Below are 23,748 nucleotides of genomic sequence, written 5' to 3'. Positions count from 1 at the left end.
ACATAATAGGTAGGGAGCTGGGAGCAAACATTTGCATTCAGACAATGTTGGAGAATGGCGAGGTCATGAAACCAGACAGAGGACTCTCTCGTTCTCACACTGAAATGGCAGAAATGTTCTCTGTGCTGTTTTCATGATGTGGCGGGGAAACATTATCTTTCAAATCTTTATTAAACACTCAATTTTTTTGTTGTTGTCTTAGTGTAGGGACTTGGTCATAAATAGCCGGATTAGGAAATAACAACCTGCTACTACAGCAGCCACGCTTCTGACAACACTGTATAGAGAGTCTGGTTTCTCTGTCCTGTGCAGTGTGAGCACCCATATACAGGATGGAAACACACCAGCGCTCCTGCAGCATGCACAGCGAGGAGTGAGATGCATGAAGGGGCTAAATTTAGACTCTGGCTTCTGCTGCATGTTGGTGAATAATAAGTATGAATGAGTGAGAGTGAGTGTCTGCGCTGGAGAGAATAGACTGTGACAGTGAGGAAGTGGTCGAGACGTAAGAAAGAAAGGCGGAGGCAGCGCGCTTGTAACCTAAACGTGTGTGTGGAAGGTCCACAGCGAAGAGGCAGGAGTGAATTTAAAATAACAGCTGATGGTTGGGGAGAAGAAGAAGAAGAAGAAAAAAAACACAGATGGGAGGGTCCTGGAGAGGCTGAAAGAGGAAAAACAAGCCCATTGTCGGAGTAGGTGGGTGGGGGTGGGGGTTGGGGGGCAGAAAAGGAGGCGGCGCTACTGTACTCATATGAAGGAGAACGAAATGTGTATTTACTCAAATGCAACCTCTCCAGTTCAAGCTGAACACAGGTTGGATGTTTATGAGGCTGAACTGAGCGACTTTACAAGACTTTTTTTTTTTTTTTCTTTAACCGGAGCAGCTTGTGGTCTCGCACGCAGAGGATGCTTTTGTCTCTTCAGCTCACACCTGGAACAAGGAAACAGTGACGGCTTGTTGTTGTTATTATTGTTGTTTATATGAGCCTCATTGCTCACACAAGAATCAAAGTGAAGGACAAAGTTATCTCTTTTTTTTTTTTTTATGACATTGAAGGAATGCCATTGGAGTACGCGCTTTGGACCTGATGTGCGTGTAGACTGTGACCTGTAGCAACACCTGTGACACAAGAGACAGCGTGGTTTTGGCGGCTGCGCTCAGACTTTGAAGAAGCGATACTGGTCGCGCGGTGAAGGAAGGACACACAGGTCGCTGACTTTCCTCATCAGATAAAGTGCGGCACGTTTCAGCGAACGCGCAAAGGAAGACATTTGAGGCGCAGAGGCGAGACGAAGCGCACGGGCGGCGTCAGGTGCTTGCGAGGTGGTAGAGAAGGTAAAGAAAGGTAACCGATCCCGTCGAGCCAAGTCCAGCCATCACAATGACGGACGGTCCGAGACAACGAAGCAGCACAGCGGGCTCTGCCAAGGATGCTGCCGGTGAGAAGGAGTCCGGAGGAGGAGGAGTTGCGCTCAAGAAAGAAATCGGGCTTGTGAGCGCCTGTGGTATTATTGTAGGTAAGTGACCGTCACCGCAACTATACTAGACATGGTAACTGACATATGGTGCGAGGGGGTTGTCCAATTAACCTCACAACAGTTCAGCTTTCCCCCGCGCGTTAGTGCTTGCAGTTTAACAGCAGATGTGTGCGTCTGAGAAAGCATGGAAAGTGTGTTTGAGTGTGAGAGAAACAAAGAGAGACAGAGGGGTGAATAACAAATAAGGTGGAAAACACAGACTGTATTCAGGAGGGTACAAAAGCTGCACTAGGATCAGATTCCACCATTCAATAAAGGAGGTACAGTGAGGTCTAAAAGTCTGACACCCCTTTGCCTTTTGGACCCCACTGTATATAAAGTTTAGGAGGCATATGTGTGTGTGTGTGTGTGTGTGTGTGTGGGGGGGGGGGGGGGGGGGGGGTATTTTAGCACAGTAAGTGATATGTGATACTCAGACAGTATAGTTGATCCAAAGTGAACATGTGCTCACTCACACACACACACAGTCCTAAAGGCATATGCTTTCCCAAACTGGACTCGCTCTCACATGTGATGGCGACCTAAAAGGGTACACACTGGTGTGTTTGTAATTGAAACTCTGCAACTCATGGCAAAATGAAGTCAGGTGTTGCATCATGTCTCATGGCCCTTTACTGCTGTGGCTAATCAGCAAAGCTTTCATCATTTCTCTGTAACCCTGGCCAGTGCTGATGATGTCGTCACACTCACTCATCTCTGATGCTCGAGAGGATTTTGCCCATTCAGAGAAATTTGTAGGCTCACATGACTTAGCCTACTTGGACACAGTGAGATGGCAGGCTGGCATATTCTTATTAAAAATGAACACAGCACAGGTTTTGGTGACTTGGACAGAGAAATACAACTTTGAAGAGGCACTAAAGTCTGATAAAATTGTAGGAAATCTAGGAGCCAGTGTTTGTGTAGTTTGAAGCCAGGACATCTTGGCATCAACTGAGACCATTATTTCTCTAATCTGTCCCCTGAAAGCCTCTCAGCTTTGTGCTATTATACTAAAACTAAAGTACCAGCATTAATAGCTTGAGTAACCCTTTAATTGCATTTTAGAAGAGGCCACATGGCCCACCGAAGATCAATTTGTCTGCTTTTTTATCAAGGTAGAACAAAGTTTTCGGACTCTTTTCATATCCTGAGGCAACACAATAGTTTAAACTGATTGGTTCACATAGATATGGTCCATCCTAACTTTCGTCTTAAAGTGGAGATACTGATGTTCACCAGGCAGCACGTGCTCACCTTTTGACCCGCATCTGCATAATTGTGATGTTTCATCAGTAGAATGAATTTATTTGCCAACTATGCTGGTGTACATGTAGACGTCATATACAATTCCAGCTCAACCTAAAACACCTAAAAACTACATCATACGTATATACTATAATATAAACTATTCGGTTAAAGGAGCTATTTGTAAGTTTTGGTATCGCTACATAGCTAGCGTCTATGTCATAATAGGGGTAAAAGGCAATACAGTGGCAGGCCAGTCAATACAGACAACAAGCAAGTAGAAATAAACGCCATCAGAACATACAGGGATGAAATATGGCACAAGTTGTGTCTGAGGAGTGTGTGGTCTTCGTGTTGACCTTGACAGGATGGAGAGAAGGGAGGGGATGACTCATTCATGCGTGTGTTTCCACGGTAACGGGAGGAGAGAAGCGTGTGTATGTGTGTATGTGTATGTGAACATGGGAATTCCCAAGAGGTTTTGCTGCAAGAGAGGGAGGAGAAAGACTAGGAAAAAGGAGGTCAGGAAAGAGACAGGAAGAGATGAAGAACAACCTTGTCACTAAAAATGTTGTTGAGACGACCTTGTTACTGCTCAGTTTATAACTTACTCCCTAAATCCCTGAGGTAGCTTTGGAAAGGCACTGCTGTAAGGAGCACAGAACCCAATTTGCACACATTTGTGTTCATGTTTTTACACCTTTCCAGAGTGATAATCGTGTTTCTGATGTGATTGCAAATCCTGACGGATCCTGCTTAGGCAAAAGATCCGTGTGCACGCTGCCAACATCTCTTCTCTTCAGCCCCACCCTTCAGCGTATCTTTGCACCGACATTTAGATCATCTAATCATTTAATTTATCACCCTCCAATCATCCACTTAAGAAACAGGCTGGCAGCATTGAGCCACATATGCCATCTTAGGCTTTTATGGCCGTCCAGAGTTCAGCGTAGTCACCAGACTCGTAATGGCCGGGGCTTTCGTCCTTGACCAAGTCATTCATTCATGCTCATTCAGCTCACATTGTCATGTGCGGGAGAGACGTGAGCTCAGGTGACTCGTCTGATCCTTTCACTGAGAACATGCCCCGCTGGGTTTCCATGAAAAGGGCCAAGCACACGAGTACATCAAACAGTTTTATGGCCTATTGTACAGTAAAGGCATTTATCAGCCACCCACCCACCCACTCTCTCACACACACACACACACACACACACACACACACACACACACACACACACACATATATAAATCCAAAAAACATGCAAAGCCAGGAATTGGAATTAGCTGTGAACTTTTGGCCACGTGGAAGAAAGCCCCGCCCTGATAATGCTGTTTTATTACCTTGCCTGGCTTAGCGAAGTCTGAGCTGGACTCCAGTCTGTGTGCTTTGTAATAGAATTGCTGCATCGACTCTAATCCACATCGCTTTGATTAAATATCTAGTTTCAATTTTACCCTCTTGTCTTGTAAAATTGAATCGCGCTGCAGAGTCTAAATCCTTAATTGACAGAAATATAGATGAACCACGGTGAGATCCCAAAAAAAACAGGGTGACCACTAGTTTGTCTTCATATCTAATTGATCTAATTACTTTTATTACAACATTAGCCTTAGTGGTTCTGTCTCCTGTAAATTGCTTCAGTTTAATAATAGCTCACATGCATGGACACAGGCCTGCAGGGTCTGAGGGCCAAGCAGCAGGTTGCCTCGGCTTGGTGGCTGTTTGAACAGGGATTTAACGCTGGGAGGAAAAGCAAGAACTAATCTTACAGGGCTTTATAAAGGCTGATTAGTGTTATATCATAATGCTGCACAAACACATACGCACTTGTTAATATGCATAGCCTGCTGTTAGTGCGAGTGGTGTTTGGCTGAGAGGTGGAATTCAATCATGTGCCATGGAGAGGCTCAATCAAGTAACACAACGGCTCATTTCTCTCTTTGGTTCCTGCATGTTTGAACTCCACTTAAGATAATCTTTGCAGGTTTAGCCTTTTCTTTAGCTTCATGAAATGTGTCTCCATGTATTCAGTTTCTGCAGCAAGTTTTCTAAGAAGAAATGTTCCAATGTGCCAATAATTGTTCATTTCAAACAGTAAAATCACAATATATGATCATACACTTTTTCATTTTCTCTATTCAGAGAAAGGAGTTACCTGCCCAAGATACTGCAGGTAACAATAATAATAAGTAGAGTTGAAGGAATCAGCTGTTAAATTGAAACTGATCAGCATCTGTTTTGATAATCAGTTAATCCTTTTTCTTTCTTTCTTTTATGTGACATTAAACTAATCGTTTTTGTGTGTTAGACAGTTTTAGACTGATTAAAGCAATTATAGCAAGCATTTTTAGACAAATGATTAGAACAAAAAAAACAAAGTAAGAACGTAAATAATATCATTAAATCACGATTAAAAGTCCTAATACAAAAAATATCATAAAAGATCACATCCTTCAAACAACCTAGGAGCTGTCTAAGACCATCAAAATGAAGTCTGAAGTGGAGCCTCTGCCTGTTGCTGTCAGATGACATCAAACAATGTCCAAGAGGAACAGAAATGTGCTCAGAGAGCATGTCTTAGACCAAGCCTCTTCCTTTATGAGACAACAATTCAATAACGGTGCAGGATATCAAAGTATCCTGTGGTAAAAGAGGCTGAGTCCTGCAGCCAGTTGTACAAACAAGGAGATTTAGCTCAGAAATGTGAGAAAGAGACATGTACAAAGAGATACAACAGCTCCTAGTTTTTATACTCTGCTTCTTTAAGTTGATACGTCTAAGATCAGGGTCAAGAGACAGCCAGTGGTCTAGCAACAGCGCATTAAAAAGAAAAAAAAAAAAAAAAGATGTTCCCTCTTGGCCTGGTTGGAGACAAAAGGATGTAAAAACGATTGCGAGAACAGGAAACAGCAAGATTCCACGAGTCAGCATTAGTCTCTCAGTGGTGTGTGATGATGCACATGACACAAACACACAACATGCAAGCGTGCACATTTGCGAGTCTGCAACAGAGAAAAGTGCTTAGTCAGTGCACGGCTATTTTTTATTTCCTCGATGTCAAAGGTCACGCACCGAGGACCCCTTTTTACCTTTTACCTGCAATCGGAGTTACATAAGCGAGCGGCTGCCCTCGCCGCTCGCTCACATGATGCATGTGGATTCCGTTAATGTTGAACTAATTTGCATGTCCTCATGCTTCAGTTGAGCATCAGGGTTTGGCAAATGTTCAGATTTTAGTTTGGATTAAACTGATCTGAGAAAGCAGACACAGTTTTTTTTTTTTTTTTTTTGCAGACTGACAACTTTGAACCTCTTTAGCCATTTCCTCAAAGGACTGCTTATCGAGAACATGGGTAGTGTGTTGTTATTTGATTAATCTGATCATTTTGTTTAATCTATAGGTCTAGTCTATAGTAGTTTCCAGCCCTTTTGTCTTGTAGATCATTGAAATGAAGTTGTGTCTACCAGCTGCAAGTCATACACTGTGGACAAATGCAGATCAAACTCATCTAGTAGCTTATGATCTGCACACACCCAATCGCTGCACTTCATTTAACTCTCATGGCAGAATGTGACTTTATCATTCATACCTTTGACTTTTGTACTGTGAAGTGCCACTCGGCCTGTTACGATTCAAAACCTTCAACCTTTAGCCCTGATGCCTTTTTAATGGCCGCACATCCGGCTGAATCTGATTGGAGGCTCCTGACCTCTGACCGCGGCTTTGTCAGAGAAGTGAATCTTTTCATCTTGGACCGGAGCCCAATGATGCGTCCCGCCATCTTTCAGCTCCTGTGTAAACTGCCTGGCACGCTGATGCTCATTGAATATGTCAGGGCGTCCACCTCTCATCCCGCCTCCCTCTTTGCACTCTTTCAACCCGGTCTCTCTCTTGCTCCATCTCCTCTCAACTCTGCGCCTAGTCAGCAGATTGCAGGTTCCCGCTTTCCCTGCTTCATCACCGCTCAAACTGTGCTCACTCTCTCATTTGTCTCTCACACTCTGTGCTCTCTCTCTCTCTCTGTCTCTCTTTGTACACATGACCTCATTCTTTTTCCTGTTCAGTTTGTCTTTTTCCTGTTCATTTCATCTGACTGACCACATCGCGTGCAGTCGAATTTACCCAGCAACCCGCAACAAGTGAACAGTTACATCAGTCGGCTGTTTTTACCATATTAAATACTATCATAGACAATTTTGAAAGTATGACACTAACACAAACTTAAAGAACCGTTCCAGTGTATTTGTTTTAGCTCATTAACTACAAATCATTTATACATTACTGGTTCATTCGCTTCAACATCATATGGAAATTCAATCAGCAGACTCCCTCAATGTATCTTCATCTGTACATGAACAGAAATGCTGCTGTTGAAAATGACAGTTTGTGGTTTCAGGGGTTAGAGGTGTTAACAGTCTTGTTCAGTGAGTCTTGTCTCAGTGGGGTTTTACCAGGTTCGGCACAGTTACCTGAAACCTGTGAACACCTCACAGAAATGAGATACAAACATTTAACCTGTGAGATTAAGAGTTTGTCTGCAGGTGCATTTTTTCTTTACTTTGGCTGTTCGCCTCCGTTTCCAGTCTTTGAGAGTGGTAACGATTTTCTTATCTCTCATGAAAAAACAAACAAAACATATTTGTTATTTGTTTTAGTTGTTTCCATGTAGCACTGTTGGTGATGCAGTTTAAGTATTGATTGAAGTGCAAAGTCTGTTGGCTGATTTGAATATTGTACACAAAAATGCCTTCAAAATTTTTAAAACACATAAGTTAATGATTCGTTGAAAACATGCAAAAACCTCTGATATTTTCCTTTAAATGGAACAGTCTTCTTGGTACTCGTCAGCCATCGCTGACCCCATACAACACATTGTCGGCCTGGGTTTTGCTTCCCATGACGACTAAACTGGTCTTGATCAGTTTGTACTGAAACCTAACGCCTCTCCGTCCTCTGTCCCTTTCTTCCCCCAGGTAACATTATCGGCTCAGGTATCTTCGTCAGTCCGAAGGGAGTGATGGAGAACGCCAGCTCCGTGGGCGTGGCCCTGATCGTCTGGATCATCACTGGCGTCATCACTGCCATCGGAGCGCTGTGCTACGCGGAGCTGGGCGTCACCATCCCCAAGTCGGGAGGAGACTACTCCTACGTCAAGGACATCTTCGGGGGGCTGGCCGGGTGAGCAGACACTGCACATTCATGAAGACTTTCAGTCAGACAATGAAAAGGGACGTTCAACTGTAGTTTGATATTACACTTGAAGGTGTGGCCTTCGGAGTCAGTAATCATGATACATCAGGGGAGGCTGCGCTATACCAATAACAATTTAATTTAAAAAAGACTTGATTAAACATGTACAATAAGCAGGAAAAACAGGATTTCTTTTGGTTGATTTTTTTGTTTGTGTAGACTCTGAGTTCAGTAAGGTTTGATAACCCCCACCTCACCGTGCCCAGAAGTATTGTCTATTAAGTATATGACCCAGTTTTCGAGAAGATGGGGCCTCTCAAGCAAATGAAGTTAATTTGACAGGGATTTAGGTGAGCATACCGACATGTCTAGATTCCTCTCTTTATCCTGGTGGATGAGCTTTCCAATATAGGTCAGACATCTTGATCCAAAGCAGGGGGTCTTTAGCTTGTAGTCAAGTACAGAAATTAAAAAGTAAAAAAGATATTAAGACTCAAACTTAGTCATTGTACACATGCCCGCAGACAAAAGAAGAATCATAAACAGACTCAGAGATTTGGAAATGTCACGCTGCTGCGGGCGTGTTAACTTATTTTAAAATTCTTTCAACAGTCAGCCGCCTTCCATTCATCCATAAATGGTTAGGTTTAAGGTAACGCAGCTTACAGTAAATGCTTGGGAACCACGCTAAGTTAATTTCCTAGTAAAACAATATTGTTTGTTAGCGTAGATTTCACACACACTGTGCCTTTGCCCAGACTGTAAACACAGATTAGACCATTGTTTTTTTAACTATCAAAAGGTTGCATATTATCAGGCTGCTTTGGGAAAGGAATTCAAGCAGACAAAACAGCCAATGATTGTTTTTGTCCCTTTGTACAGCAGCTATCAATACACATCAATGAAGTTTTACCTCCAGAGACTTTGTAGTTCATTGCTTCAGATGCTCGGTTTGAAGTGTTGGGGCCACACCGTTTCCCTGTGCCCTCTGTCTAGGATAAATATACTGTGTTCAAGGGGCGTTTGTTTTTTGTTGTCCTGAGCTGCTTTTATCCCTATGTGTGTATGTGTGTGTGTGTGTGTGTGTGTGTGTGTGTGTGTAGGTGGGCGGGTGAGAGGTGGGGGTTGGCGGTGGGGGGTTGCGGTTGTGTTTGCATGTGCGCATAAGTCAATAACGGCAGTGGCGGAAATACTTACATCACCTTGTCGCAGCTGGATGAAGGCGGGCTCGTAGAAAAGAGGAAGCGCTCGTAAAGTTGTACGCTCAGAGACGACTTGATTGGACTGTGTTTAAAGTACAAAGGGCTCTTTGTTATGTCAGACTTATGAGGGTTGTGTTACACGCCTAAAGTGCAGTATAGAGACTATACTATACTAATATCTCCTTTGTGTCCTCCTGTATTAATTCTTTGTCCCGTTATTCATATGTGTCTACGAGTGGAGGAAGACATTCGGGTCCTTTACTCAAATAAAACTAGTAGAAGGGAAACCAATATTTGCTGGTTTTCAGACAAAATAAACTATTTGAATATGCGGATTTAGCAAAAATAGTTATTATTTAAAGCCCTAAAAAGTTGTAATACCACTAAATCCTTTGTTAGTCCCCCATTTGAATGACTAAAAGAGTATTTAAGTACAATTAGAGAGGAATTATTAGTCATATGTAATGAAGTGTTACAAGTAAAAGTATGTATTATGCAGAGGGCCTCCTGATCAGTGTGTTATCAGTTATTGATACATTCACCTGCAAGATGCATTTTAATGTTGTAGTTGGTCCAAAGTTGTTTCTACTTTAAACTACTATACTAGGACTTTTAGTTAGTTTAATACATAATTGTTTAGAGTTTATTATATTTTTAACATTTAAAAATTGTATATGCAGAACAAAAGTAGATTTTACTTTTAAAAAAATGAAGCGGAGTTAAAAATAAAACGTTGCACAAAATGTAAAACAAACAAGAAACACACACATACACACACACACACACACACACATTCCAGCGAGACACAATCCCGTTAACGCAGTCAGGTGTAATGATCCCTCCATAAGCTTTCGGAGAATTTCATGGAAATACCGCACGTCTGGTCTCTCCTGCTACACTCGGCTAAACCCCAGCTCCCCACCCCGCTCTCCTACATGTCATCTCACATCTGTACAACCCCCTCCGCTCCCATTAATGTTCCTACCTTGTATAGATATTCAGGTTAGTGTTGGTATCCTGCTTTTATCCATCATACATCAGTGTGAGCTTTTTTTGGCAGATAATACCATTAACTGACTTTTCCTTCCCTGATGTTCCTCCGTGACTGTAGCTACTTCAACAGACCGTCACAGTTTGACAGGCTGAGTGACTCACCTCGGTTAAACCAGCTGCCAAACGTAAATTTTATTAGTCTGGTTGTTCACCGCTGCTCGGTTCTAAACACTGTTTGACTGCGCTGAATTTTAACATTAACAATATTCAATTTACTGTGGTATAAAACAGAAGAAAGGCAGCAAGTCCTCATACTGAGAGGCTGGAAAAATGAATAAATGACTCAAATGATAATTTCATTATCAGCAATAAATATAATGTTAATTGTTTTATTAAATAAATTACACATGTCTTTTATAGCCACATGACCGTGGATTGTAATAGAGCCAATAGAGGCCAAGCATAGCGAGAAAGAGGATATACATTTTCTCAACCAAAAATAACCTGCTTTGAATGGGAATCTGTAAATGGAAGGATGTATATGTGGTGTATGTACCTCTGTGATGTGTTTCCTCCTGTTTATTCTCACCTGTTAGTGCTCCTACACACTGTATTTGATCCCAACACCCCGCTGTTTCTCACATGCCTCTGTGTTTGTAACCGCGCCCCAACCCCCCTCCCCTTCCTTTTTTGTTCCAGGTTCCTGCGTCTGTGGATCGCCGTGCTGGTCATCTACCCGACCAATCAGGCTGTGATCGCGCTGACGTTCTCCAACTACGTCCTGCAGCCTCTCTTCCCCACCTGCTTCCCCCCGGAGAACGGCCTGCGTCTGCTGGCTGCCGTCTGCCTCTGTGAGTAGCACGTCAGGTCTCACATTTGTGACGCTGTCATTTTTTATTTTTTCCTTATGTGATTTTGTCCTCAATGAAACCTGCAAGGTTAAACGTCTTAACACAGGGTAACACAGAGTCCCTGCTATGTACAAAACGGTGTGAAAAATTTAACCCTTTTTTATTTGCTTCAGCTGTATTTCTGTGAAGGGACATGCCCAACATGCTTTGACAACAATCTCAACTCACTGTGCTCAAACATGACAGTTCTGCCTGGTAGAGGTAGAAAAATGAAATAGAGAGGAAGGCACATTTAAGGAATAGTCTGACACTGACAGCTTTTTCACAGGTTGCATATACGTCTGTAAATTGAGAGCAGCGCAACCAACAAGTGATGCTCCCTTCTCAGATTGTTTCATTCAAATAGTTTTAGAGGCTTGATTAATAAAGTAGCAAATATTGTAAAAAAAAAAAAGTCTGGAAAAAATTGAAACAAGCTGACCCCTCAGATTTATCCTGTAATCCCTTGCAGAAGAAGAAGATGTCATTTGATTAATGCAAACTGCAAAATGTCAATACTGCACACATCAATAAAATGTTCACTGACAACATATTTCACAAAATATCCAATTATCTGCTAAGAGCAACTACAGCAATATTAAACATTTTTTATGGCTATGTTTAACGGCGCTATCTGTAAGTCTTGCTAATTGCTACATAGCATTACGTAGCATTAACAGCTGTTTATATAGCAGCCTTGAAGAAATGTTGTGAGTTCAGTTTCAAACTTGCTACTTACTACTACGCCAAGGGTTGTCTCCAGCGGTGGAAAGCAACACCAATGTTAACTCTTGTCTCTATCACATCTTTCCTTCAACTGAAGTCCGCATGCTAACCAGCTAGCCACAGCCCGTCTCGTCACTTTCCTATAGCGACTCAATGCGGCCTCCAACCTGCCCTGAAGACGCAGCTCTGCTCAGAGAGATAGATAGATAGAGAGATACTTTATTTATCCCTTAGGGGAAATTCATGTAGAGGCTTGTATTATAACTTGTTCTCTTAGCTGAAGCTCTAGTCAAACAACAATCACTAACACCAGCTCCCGGCGAGAAACCACATTTGGGCGGCAGAAAAAACGTACAAAATAGCCCCTTTAGACAAATTTGGCCCTAGTGTGATGTAAAGGGTTGCACTTGGAAATGGATCATCATGTATGATAAACGTTTTACAATTTATAGACACTTTCTTCATCAGTGGTACATTTCCCTGGTGAACTAAATAAAAGCTGTGACTTCTCACTGACTCAGTTTTGATTATGCGGAGATAAAGGAGCAGGGACAGACTGAACGGACCAGTGGAGGGACATAACGTTCTCTGAGTGTGCTTGTTGAGACACAGGTTCAGAAGGTGAAAAACAGCCAATAAATCTAGGACTACACTATAAAATAAATAAATAAAAACAAATGGGAATCAATGTAATTCAGCAAAAGTAATTAGTGCACAAATGCTGACACAGTTAAAGCCAGGGCTGCTGGACAAAATGTAAAGGTAGCGTAGATCCTGCACAGTGCAGTGTGTGACAGTACGTTTCACATTAAAGCAAACGGTCCTCTCTGTTGGTTGTAGTTACATGATCAAATATGTCTATAATACACAAGTTATTTAAAGCAGTTTGGCTGAATTATGGTTTGATTTATCCAGTTTAGGTCCCATTCTCTGCCCCAGTATTTCCCCTTTCTCTCCGAATCTCTCCTGTCTCTTATCTACCTCTCTGTCAGAGGTCGTCCAAAAGGAGGGGAGAATAAAAGAGGTAGCAGAGCAGCTAGAGGACAGTAGCAGTGAGTAGTGAATGCGTGAAGACAAATAGGTGGATGTGTTTGGCGCTGACATGCCAGCGGTCGATTTCGAATCCTTCTACAAAGTTCACACTTGCTGGTCAAATACTGCAGGCAGCCTTCAGACGGAGAGAGAGAGACAGGGGTGGACGCAGAAGAAGACTATGTTTATTGTCCGTGTGTGTTATGAAGCAATCCTTGTGGGCTGATTACAAAACACGACTGTCCTCTGTTAAAATCCTAATCCCACATGTCAAGTAAACATCCCACTGTTCCATAATCGCCGGTTACTGTGGGAGCTGCGGTCTCACCTCGCCCCTGCAACTGCATCAGTGCAAATATTTGTTTACTCATCTCTTTGACGTCACTTAAATGTTTTTTTTTTTTGTTTGACGGGAGAAGGAAAACAACTATGTCCTTTTTTTTTTTTTTGCTTCCAAAAAACTTTGCTCTGAGCTCAACTGAAAACTGTTTTTTCAATTTTTCCTCCAACAGCAGGTGAGTGGTCAGGGTCAAATACAGAAAAACAGGAGCTGGTTGAACTGGAGAAACTGGAGCTGTTATGTCCAAATATCTGCAATTCAGCGTGTCACTGGGTTTGTGTTTGGCTTCTTCGGTAGAAAGGTGGAATCTCGTAGTCGCGGCTGTATTTAAATATTTCTTCTCCTTCAAACTGATCACCAAAGGGTTTTGTTTTCTTTTTGTTTTTTTCCTGGAGCTGGGAAGCACGGGGGAACATCCTGAGACACGCTGTTCACTGGCAGATGGGCTCAGTCGGCCGCTCTGTTCAGCCTGACAATGTGAAAACCTCGCTGTCGAAAAGCAGTGCGCAATAATACACATTTGTACTCAGTGAACCAAGAGATCCACTACTTCTGCCAAAAGAGTTGTGTTTTCAGTTTCACATGTCTGTTTGTTAGTCATCAGGAACTCTCAAAAACTGTTAAACAGATCTCATGTGTCGCCTGAATCATAATTCAGTCAGTGTTTTGGCAACAAGGAAAAATGGAAAAAAACGAAATGTCAAAACACAGCAGCAACTCTTTTCAGACTTCTCCAACAAATTTGGTAAAGTTTGGATGAAGGTCTGTTTAGGTGGAGTGGTAGAATGGATGAGGTCTACTCTGATAAATATTAGCTTAAGCAAGGAATTTAGAAAAACAACAGCGGCTGTTTTCAGGCCTCTCCAACAAACCAAACAAATTTGGTAAAATTAAGAAGAAATTTACAGGAGTAAGTTTAAAATAACATCAAAATATTATATTCAAACTTGCAGAAATCTTGTTTAGGGGATAACTACTTTGATCGCTATTTGTTAAAGGGGAATAGAAACAGTTCATATAAAACATGAAGTGCTTCATAAATTTACATCATAAGTTTTCATCAAAAAAAGTGGATGCCTTGTTTCTTTTGCACTTCTTTTCTTGTTTTGTTTTGGGTTTTTTATATGTCATGCCGGCTAACAGCCTGAAAACCTCCTTGGCAGAGCTAATAATGAACTTTCAGGACAGTAAACCTTGGCAGAGCTCTGTGCTCTCTGAATACTTTTTTAGTGTTTTCGTTTTAATTACAGACACTGACCTACATTCACCTGTGTTTCTTGTCCCACTTCCATGAGTGCCTTGAGGCAAAATGTGCTCAGTTCTGACAGGAACTGCTAGCAGTCGTTTCATTGCCAAACTCTGGGTTGTTTTTAGCGAAACTGGTTTTGATTGGCTGAGCCAGCGGAGTGATGTAGCTTCTGTCTTTAGTCAGCTGAACAGATGTTGTCAGGCAGCTTTCAGCCAAAAAAAAAAAAAAAAACTTGAGTATTTTTGTAGAAATTTTATCCTTGTTTTGCAGTTGTTGTTTTTCAGGTGAAAAGTGTGTGAGAGGTTGGCTGTTTCCCCTCAACGCTGATGTCATCCTTGTTGTTTATAGGGCCATGATGAGTGTGTGTGTATCTGCTTGTGTGATTAGACATTTATGTGAAGTCTTAAATTTAAATTTAGCCCTTGCTGAATATTGTATAATAGTTTGCAGGATATAACCACATACTTATTTACCCACAAATCCATCCATAACAGGATTGAGTGACAGTCAAACCAGATGCCTCCAGCCGCGGACCGGTTCGCTCATTTCAATCAGCGGGGGGAAAAGCTTTTTCAAGGGGTACCGTTTCAAAATAAAATGCGGCGGGATTCTCCCTGGGGTCCGACTCTTCCTACAGATGCCAGAGTGCGAGGTCATAACTCTTGTCATGTTTTCCAGGTGGCTTGTAGTTAACTCAAGTTTCCACACACACACACACACATATATAAATGCATAACACATTTTGTATACTCAGCTTACAGACAGCTGAGCGGCCCCACAGCTCAATGATTCGGAGACTGTGTCTGCAGGTGTTTAATCGAATCCCGCTGATCTACAAAGAAGACTAGGAGGGGACGTGTGTGTTGTTACTGTAATGCAGTATGGTGGCAATAAGATCATCTGGTTCCTAAAACAACGCTGTTTACTGGTGGTTGAGTTAAGAGGTTTAAGATGTATTTAGTGGACCAGTCAGGGGTAGTTTATTATGTCTGTGTGTATACAGTACACAAATCAAGTCATAAGCTGAATTGTGTGTGTTTCATTTCCATTTTTTTTGTGGGTGGGAGTAGCAGCTACAGGTCTCCCGCTCACCACAACTGTTGCACATGCAGTTTAAGCCCTAACTTTCCCCGCCTTTAGACACACGCTCACTTACCTAATGGGAAACCTGAAAAACGTCTCAGCATAGGCAAATGAGCTCAGTCTGCAAACCACACTCTCCATCTGCAGTATGTTCATATCAGTGCAGAGGCATGCATGTCTGTTCATGTGCATCTGCCTTTGTTCCCTGCAGTGGCAGCTCAGCCCAGAGTTATTTAATGTGATGAACTTAATCCCACAGAGTCAACAGGCCTATTATTTAATGGCACCCTATTGGCCTGAACCCACTGGCCTGTTGTACCCAGCAGTACAGATCAAATCCATTATCTTTGTCTGTGTTAGCTCAGCCTCGAGTTGGAGTCAGTTGAACGGTATTTCCAAAAAGTTTTCCAAATCAACAAACCTAGTAAATGATTTTAAAAAATGGCAGGTTGAAAAAAAAATTTAAAAACCCAAAAGCTCTTACCCAAAATATATTGAATGTATCTGTCACTTCAATATATATGAATGGGGACAATGTACAATTGCATCTTAAAATCATTTTAAAAAACAGAATTAAAACATGCAAAAATAAAAACTGAGTGTAATATTTGTTATTTGGATAAAAAAAAAAAAATTTCAGTTGCATGAATGGGATTATTATAATTTCTTTTAAATCACAGAAGGTAGAAAAAACCACTTGAATCACTGAAGCATGTGTGGATATGAAAGACTTGCAGTACTTCAAAAGAAAAAGACAAGTGCTGCAGAAGTGGAGGAGATAACGGCTGAAGTTCAATGTGATGATGCAGCAACAAAGTCTAAGGTCGCTGCTGCGTTTATGACACGTCACATACGTTCAAGTATGCAGCTTTTAATCTTTCTCCATTTAAATGACCTGAGATCAGTTCACGTACTAAGGTTATTGGCTTTATCAGTGACAATAACCCTTTTCACAACTTCTTTTCTTGAGCAATTTTACGAGTACTGCTACTACAAACAATCCAGTGACAGTTTTTTTTTTTTACAACACCAATTAAATACTGAACACATAAACCAGTAACTGCGTGTTGCACAGAATGTAGCTCAGTATGATTTTCTTCTACTAATTTCTCTCCATGACCTTCAACTCACAATCACGATCATTTCCCAACATCTCAGAACAGTCAGTCCAAAGTCATATTGTGCATTGAAGACATTATTCAAACCAGCGGAAATTTGATTTATTTAAAATTCTTGTGGAGATTCAGAAGTTTCCAAAGATATCAAGATTTCAGGCTGATGCGCAGAACGATGCACAAGATCTGTAGAATAAAACTGTCCGTGGAAAGGCTGCAAGCTGATAAAGAAAATATAAATGTGATAATGTCAGAACACAAAGGGAAAACCGGATTTTAAGGGGTTAAAAAAAGAAGAAAACCTAACCATGTGTTTTATTGTCTTTTGTGTGTGTCTGTTCAGTGCTGCTGACATGGGTGAACTGCTCCAGCGTGAGGTGGGCCACCAGGGTGCAGGACATCTTCACCGCCGGCAAACTGCTGGCCCTCGCCCTCATCATCGTCATGGGCATCGTGCAGATCTGCAAGGGTAAGCTGTCTAATGCCATCTGTGCATCCATGAATGCATATGTCCATAGTACATTCCACCGGGTGGGTCCGCTGTCTGCGCACAAATACACACACTCGCGGTCACTGGGGACATCTTCAGTCATGTGGGACAGTATAGACTCCCCCGCGGACGCCATAGGGGTCAGTAAGTTGCTGGGGCCCTTTTGGTTAAAACTCACATTGCTAACATCAGCACGCCTGGGTGGGTTTGCAATTCAAACATGGCTGAGGGCCAGTTATTACAGGGGCCACAGAGACTAGGCCCCTGAAACAACAAAATGGGGATTTCTGTGTGTGTGTTTGAAGATAATGAAGAGTTCAGTGGCTGACTTGACGGGAGACTTTATGTCATATATGAGAGAGCAGAGTAGAAACACTTTCATTCTCTCTGAAGGGATTTAAGGAAAAATATAATGACAATTAAAAAAAAAAAAAAAAAAAAAAGATTTATAAAGATTAATGATGATTTAGACATTTACCCCAAACAGAGAATTTGATAGTGTCTCATAATTTCAGGGGATCACAGTGGAATCACCGTGTGGAAAGACACTGATTGCATCAGACAATGGTTTTCAGCTGGATTTCCTCACAGCAAGCCCAAACCTTTGTGAAAATCCGTCTGTTTACGCCCTCAGCAAAACGACATTCACAAAACCAGAGTGAAATTATCAGGAAGAGAAGTACTTAGTTAGGTCATGTCATTCAACTTTACATACAATAAACATTACAATAAAGGAGGGGGTTTTAATTGAAAGGAGTGTGAAAATATTTCCTGACTGCTGCACCAAACTAAACATTGTACCTCTTGTTTTGCATTATCTTCTCCACATGTAGGAGAGTACTACTGGTTGGAGCCAGCCAATGCCTTTGAGCCCTTCCAGGACTATGATGTGGGTTTGATAGCCTTAGCTTTTCTACAAGGTTCCTTCGCCTATGGAGGGTGGAACTTCCTCAACTACGTCACAGAGGAGCTGGTGGACCCCTATGTGTAAGACACTTTACTCTGCCTCTCACATATCTAGAAATATTGTGCCGTTGAGGTTAGAAAACAACCTTTCCGCAGCACTGAATGGGTCATTGCCATAGGAATATAGCTGATTTAAAAGCTGCTTGTAGCTATTTCAGTGATTAGCAGTCGCATACCAAGTAAGCTTCCCACTTTAATCCCTGTTCCTTCTTGTTAAAGCTCTCTGAAATGTATTCAATTTAGCATGAAAGAAACTCTCGCTATCATTCCTAATGTCTGGCCACTAACCTAGAGTGATGTCTCAGTGTATGAAAAGGTTTATTTTTTAATTTCCTTTGCATTTTCTGTCTATCTTTTTTTCTTTTTAACAATCTCACATTTTTAATAACCTTGGTATCCATTGATACACCTTCCCTAAGGTACCACTTTTAATTTCCTGCTTCAAATCCCCCGCTTCTCCCCACTGTCAACTAAATACTGTTTTTTTATTGTCTCCATGCAGGAACCTTCCCCGTGCCATCTTCATCTCCATCCCCCTCGTGACCTTCGTTTACGTCTTCGCCAACATCGCCTACGTCACGGCTATGAGCCCCAAAGAGCTGCTTGCCTCAAACGCTGTTGCCGTGGTGAGTGGGGTCTGATTGTGATGCAGGGTGGTCTCGTGACTTCATTCAAAACACACACCTTGATAGTAGAATAACTATGTCGCCCTCTAGTGGTCCCTCTTGGTGAATGAAAGCCAAATGCATAGTTGCATGATAACATATTAAAAACATGTTTAAATAAGCGGCTAACCTGTCTGTCTGCTTTACTCCCCTGTCCCTCCGTCTCATCCAACCTCCATCCCAGACATTCGGTGAGAAGCTGCTGGGAGTCATGGCGTGGATCATGCCCATTTCTGTGGCTCTCTCCACCTTCGGGGGAGTCAACGGTTCCCTCTTTACCTCTTCAAGGTTTGTTGGCTCATTAAAAACCTCCACCGCTGGGTCAAACCATCTCTGTATATTTTTTTTCACTCTTTAACTCACATGTAACATATTTATAATGTGAAAGCAGAGTTGTGTTATATAAATATGAAATAACCTTTAAACAGTAAACATGTTCTATATAATCATTTTATTCTACATTATCTTATGCACATAATTCCCCAAAGTTCAGTCTGGTTTATTTTTACCATCTAGTTTAGATGACTGACCCAGTCTATCTTTTTTTTTTCACTGGATCTACTGTAGATGCTTTAACTGAATGTTTTTTTCCCACTATGTCTCTATCTTTTATAGATTGTTCTTTGCTGGAGCCAGAGAAGGCCACCTCCCCAGTCTGCTGGCCATGATTCATGTAAAGCGCTGTACTCCCATCCCTGCTCTGCTCTTCACTGTGAGTTGTGCTCTCACTATTACATTCCTCAACATTATCTCCTTCAGATGAGTCAGTTTCAGTCTCTTGAGATACTAGACCCAAAAGTAGCAAACCACAAACTATCCCTCTTTTCCCACAGTGCCTGTCCACTCTGCTTATGCTGTGCACCAGTGACATGTACACTCTCATCAACTACGTGGGCTTCATCAACTACCTCTTCTATGGAGTCACTGTCGCTGGGCAGATTGTCCTGCGCATCAAGCAGCCCAACATGCACCGGCCAATCAAGGTTCGTTTATGTGTTTAATGTGTTTTTGCCTCATTTTAGCTTTGTCCTTTGGCTTCTTAATTATATATTTGCACTTTACTTATGAATGCACAAGAGTGTGTTTTCAGAAGAGGTTGTATTAACGAGGCAGGGGTGAAAGCCACTGGAAAAAACAGCCAGTCTGCAGGGAGACACTGATAATGTGCAGTAATTCTGCTTTCAAGCAGCCAGACACTTGTTTTTTTTTAAAGCTGTTCTCTAGTGGAGGGAAAGGTGTACTATCAGAGAGCTGAGAGTTGAGACTGTCATATCAGTGGTAAATGTAACAGCAGTGGAAACTGACAAGCTGTGTGAAGTGAAATTTAAAGGATTAATGCAGAAGTGTTCTTCAAAACTAACATGTATGTTAGATACCAAAGTAAACTTTGTACTTGACTGTGAAAATGTGCTTCCTTTGCTCCCTCCTCCAGGTCAGCCTGATATGGCCGGTCATTTACCTCATCTTCTGGGCCTTCTTGCTCATCTTCTCCCTTTACTCCGAGCCCGTGGTGTGCGGCATCGGCCTGGCCATCATGCTGACTGGCGTCCCCGTCTATTTCCTGGGAGTCTATTGGGACAACAAGCCACAGTGCTTTGACACCTTCGTTAGTAAGTTAGCTTATCCTGGGTCAATTTTATTTTTACATTTTACAACTTTTTGAAATAAATGTATTTAAGTCAAGTTTACAGAACAGGTGGTTGGTTAGCCTAGCTTAGCAACGACTGAAAGCTGGAGCTAGCCTGGCTCTGGCTGGAGAAAAACACACTTTCTTGTGCCTCTAAAACTCAATAAAAACATTTTATATTGTTTGTTTCACCCTTACTGAAACAGTGATGTATAAAATAACAACTTATAGTTTTAGAGGGAGTTATGCGGTGTAGCTGTTTTTGTTTTCAACCTAGCTAGGCTAACTGGTTACCCCTGCTTGGAGTCTGACCTAAGCTAGGCTAATCACCTGCTCACTCTAGCTCTGTCCTGAACGCACAGATATGAGAGTGATATTGCTCTTTTCATCTAACTCTTGGCAAGAAAATGAAACTGAAGATTTCAAAGTGTCACTAAAATGTCATTATGTTAGCCAAAGTAGCCAAAATGTTAACATTTGAATCCCAAAAATCACATATCCAAGTAGACAGAAACAAACCCGCACATACTGTTAATACATAATTTGAAAGCACATCACTGGCCCTGCCCTAAAACATTTTGTTATTTTCTTCCAGACAAGATGACGTATGTGGGCCAGAAGTTCTGTGTGGTGGTTTATCCTGCCGGAAGCGATAGCAGCAGCGGGAGTGGAGAGGAAGGAGAGGAAATGATGGAGGCCAGGTCTCCTCTGTCCAAGGAGGACGGAGACAACCACAAGTCAGCGGACTGCTAAAGTGCACGTCTTTATCACCCACCTTCCCCAAAAGTAAACAGGCATAAACAGACGCACATGTGGGCGCACACATACACAAAGACACATGCAAACATACATCACAGTTTGTAGTGGAATTACTGATCAACACTTGTGCCCCCACGTCTTGTCTTCAATATTTTTTTATTTGGTTTTCAGCATCGTATCAATCAATAATTTCTGTGCCAAATATAGGATGAGATGTTTAGAGTAACACGACCTCAAGCTTTTCTATCTGGGGTCCTTCAAAAGTGCAATAAAGAAAGGTTAACGCCTTTCAACTCCTCAGCACATGCGTAAAGATCTACATTTAACTATTCACTACTCTTCGTCATCATCATCCTCATCATCATCAACATCATCATCATCATCATCACCCTGCTTCTGATCATCCCCTCTCCCCCTCCACACACTCTCTGCACACTCCCACTGTAAGAGCGACATTTTTTTTAGTGTTTTTATATTATTATCAAAAGACTCTTACTGTACTGTGATGGCTACGCAAACCAGTTTTTTTTTTTTTTTTTTTGATGCCACATTGTTAATTTTTGCTTTGTCATACATTCAACACCAAAGCTGTATTTTGATTGTCAAAGCAGAAAATCAGATTCAGATCAAGTCATTTCATGTTGTGAAGTACACTAAGTACTGTTGTTTTGTTTTTAAAGGTGACTGTGATTCCGAAATGTTTCTCTCATTTTTTTTTTTGTAATTGTGATAATTGTTTATATCATTTGCCTTTGTTGTTATTTTAGTTTTAATATGTTAATTTCAGTTTTGTTTGATATTCTTTTTTTTCTATTTGACATCATATTCATCTGGGCCTATTTTTTACTCTTGAAACTGCAAAGGTGTATACGTGAAAGATGATGTGTGATCTGTACTTTGTATCGGTTAATGTGCTGGTAAATGATGCACAGTTCTTGTTAATTGCCTTAATTAGAATATATTCTGTACTTGGGTGCCATTGTAGCTGTGTTGTTTTGACTGAGGCAGAGAGATAATTTACCCATTCAAATTGCGGGTGCAGCATAGACTTAGACAACTAGAAAGAATAAATAGGCAAGACATGATAGTTTTCACCACCACATTTGCATCGTTAATGTGCAAATCCCTACACCGACACATGTGAATGCCCGTGTGAAAACAGTTTAAAAAAGGCATTGATTGTCTTTCATGTTTTACAGCAAAAGTATTTTTGTAGCTTGACATCTAGTTGTGGTTAGATTTTTCTTTTTGCTTTATTTAGGGTGTAGAAAAGATAGTTTTACATTAAAAAAAACATTTTTTGATTCATATAATTCAATAGAAATTATTTTATAGTGCAATATTAGTACAGGCACCAGCAAAAACTGAACATGCACCACTGAATGAACCCATTCTGTGTTGTCTGGTTATAGGTTATAGTTTCTACACTTATGCTGTATGTTATAGTTACAACACTCCTTCATACATAAACATACATTATATACTTTCATGTCTTCAGTCTTTCTAAAAACCTAGTGTCTCAGGGCATCCCCACTGCCTTCTCCTTACATACACTGCCTAAAACCTCCAGACCATGAAAACTCAACAGATCTGATTCATTGCTTCTTTGAAATCCAGTCTGTTCGTGATAAATGTCTGTACTGGTGCTTTTAGATATTTATTTCCTCAGGAGTCTCAATTTTACAACCAACCCCCCCCTCCCAAAAAAAAAAAAAAAAAATTCACAGAGGATGTCAGGTGTTGAACAATTCTGACAACGAAAGTACCATTAAAATCGGGCAAAGGTTGCTCTTATTAAACTCTAAGGGGAACAGGGTGTCTTGGATGTCTTTACAAATACAATGATTGTGTGTTGTGCCTGTACAGTTGTTGTGTATTTACAGTATGCACAGATGTCATGACAGTCTGTATTTTGTCTCTTAGTAAATAAAAACCACTGACTAATGTTTGAATTTGTAATTCAGGGCCTCATTTATATAAAAAACGCTCCCTGTCTTTATCCCATTGTTCGATCATTTGAAATAAGTTGATTAAATTCTTTTTACATTCAGTGCTTTCTATAATGAGAAGACATTTTAACAGACTTATTTTACTTTTTTTTTATCAAGACCCTTACTGTATAAATGAGGCCTGAAAATGTTTCCACCTCAGAATTCAAATGCTGCAACTTTGCGTCATATGGCATCACAAGTTCAATCAAATCCTGTACGATGCATCGCTTAAAATCTCAAGGAAGCTCAACAGTGCTGATATTTCTGACTCATGTCTTAACTTCCTTGCTGCTCAAGGTTTCCTTATGAGCTGCAACCTCCACCTCCTGCTTTAATTCAGACCAAAAAAGGCCTTCAAAGCAGAGGAAATATAGTTTCCTATGTTGGTGATCTAAGTCATCCTTATCTTGGCAATACATCATCGCATTACAATACACCGCCTGGTGAGGATGTTCATTCTCAATCATTTTGTGTGTAATTTAAGTTTGCCTTTTGCAGTCTACCTACCATACTGAGAGCCATTTTCACTGATATCTCTCAAACTTGTGTCTATTTTTGTGTGTAAAAATGTAAATGTACATATTGGTGGTGTGTGTGTGGCAAGAATAAAAAATATACATAAATGAAAAAGACTTTTCATGCCTCTTTTGTTCAGTTGT

General features: G+C 41.2%; 1 protein-coding gene across 1 annotated transcript; it reads left to right on the top strand.

The window, feature by feature from the left end:
- The first annotated feature begins 775 nt into the window (after positions 1-775).
- Positions 776-23,719, top strand: slc7a8a (solute carrier family 7 member 8a). The gene is made up of 11 exons (XM_023396804.2): positions 776-1,518; positions 7,745-7,949; positions 10,856-11,007; positions 16,935-17,060; positions 17,915-18,068; positions 18,550-18,673; positions 18,897-19,000; positions 19,328-19,424; positions 19,546-19,695; positions 20,145-20,322; positions 20,935-23,719. The coding sequence occupies exons 1-11, from the start codon at positions 1,383-1,385 to the stop codon at positions 21,090-21,092; spliced, it is 1,584 nt and encodes a 527-aa protein (XP_023252572.1). The 5' UTR covers positions 776-1,382; the 3' UTR covers positions 21,093-23,719.
- Positions 23,720-23,748: the final 29 nt, after the last annotated feature.

The sequence above is a fragment of the Seriola lalandi genome, unplaced genomic scaffold (assembly GCF_002814215.2).
Source record: "Seriola lalandi dorsalis isolate HSWRI2012SDOR001 ecotype SW California unplaced genomic scaffold, Sedor1 jcf7180002054983, whole genome shotgun sequence".
Lineage (NCBI taxonomy): Eukaryota > Metazoa > Chordata > Actinopteri > Carangiformes > Carangidae > Seriola > Seriola lalandi.
This window is presented reverse-complemented; position numbering and strand designations above follow the sequence as displayed.

Coding starts and splice junctions, on each gene's coding strand:
- slc7a8a (XM_023396804.2), top strand. CDS start 1,383: ATGACGGACGGTCCGAGACAACGAAGCAGCACAGCGGGCTCTGCCAAG. Junction 7,950..10,855: donor ATCTTCGGGGGGCTGGCCGG/GTGAGCAGACAC, acceptor TTTTTGTTCCAG/GTTCCTGCGTCTGTGGATCG. Junction 17,061..17,914: donor CATCGTGCAGATCTGCAAGG/GTAAGCTGTCTA, acceptor CTCCACATGTAG/GAGAGTACTACTGGTTGGAG.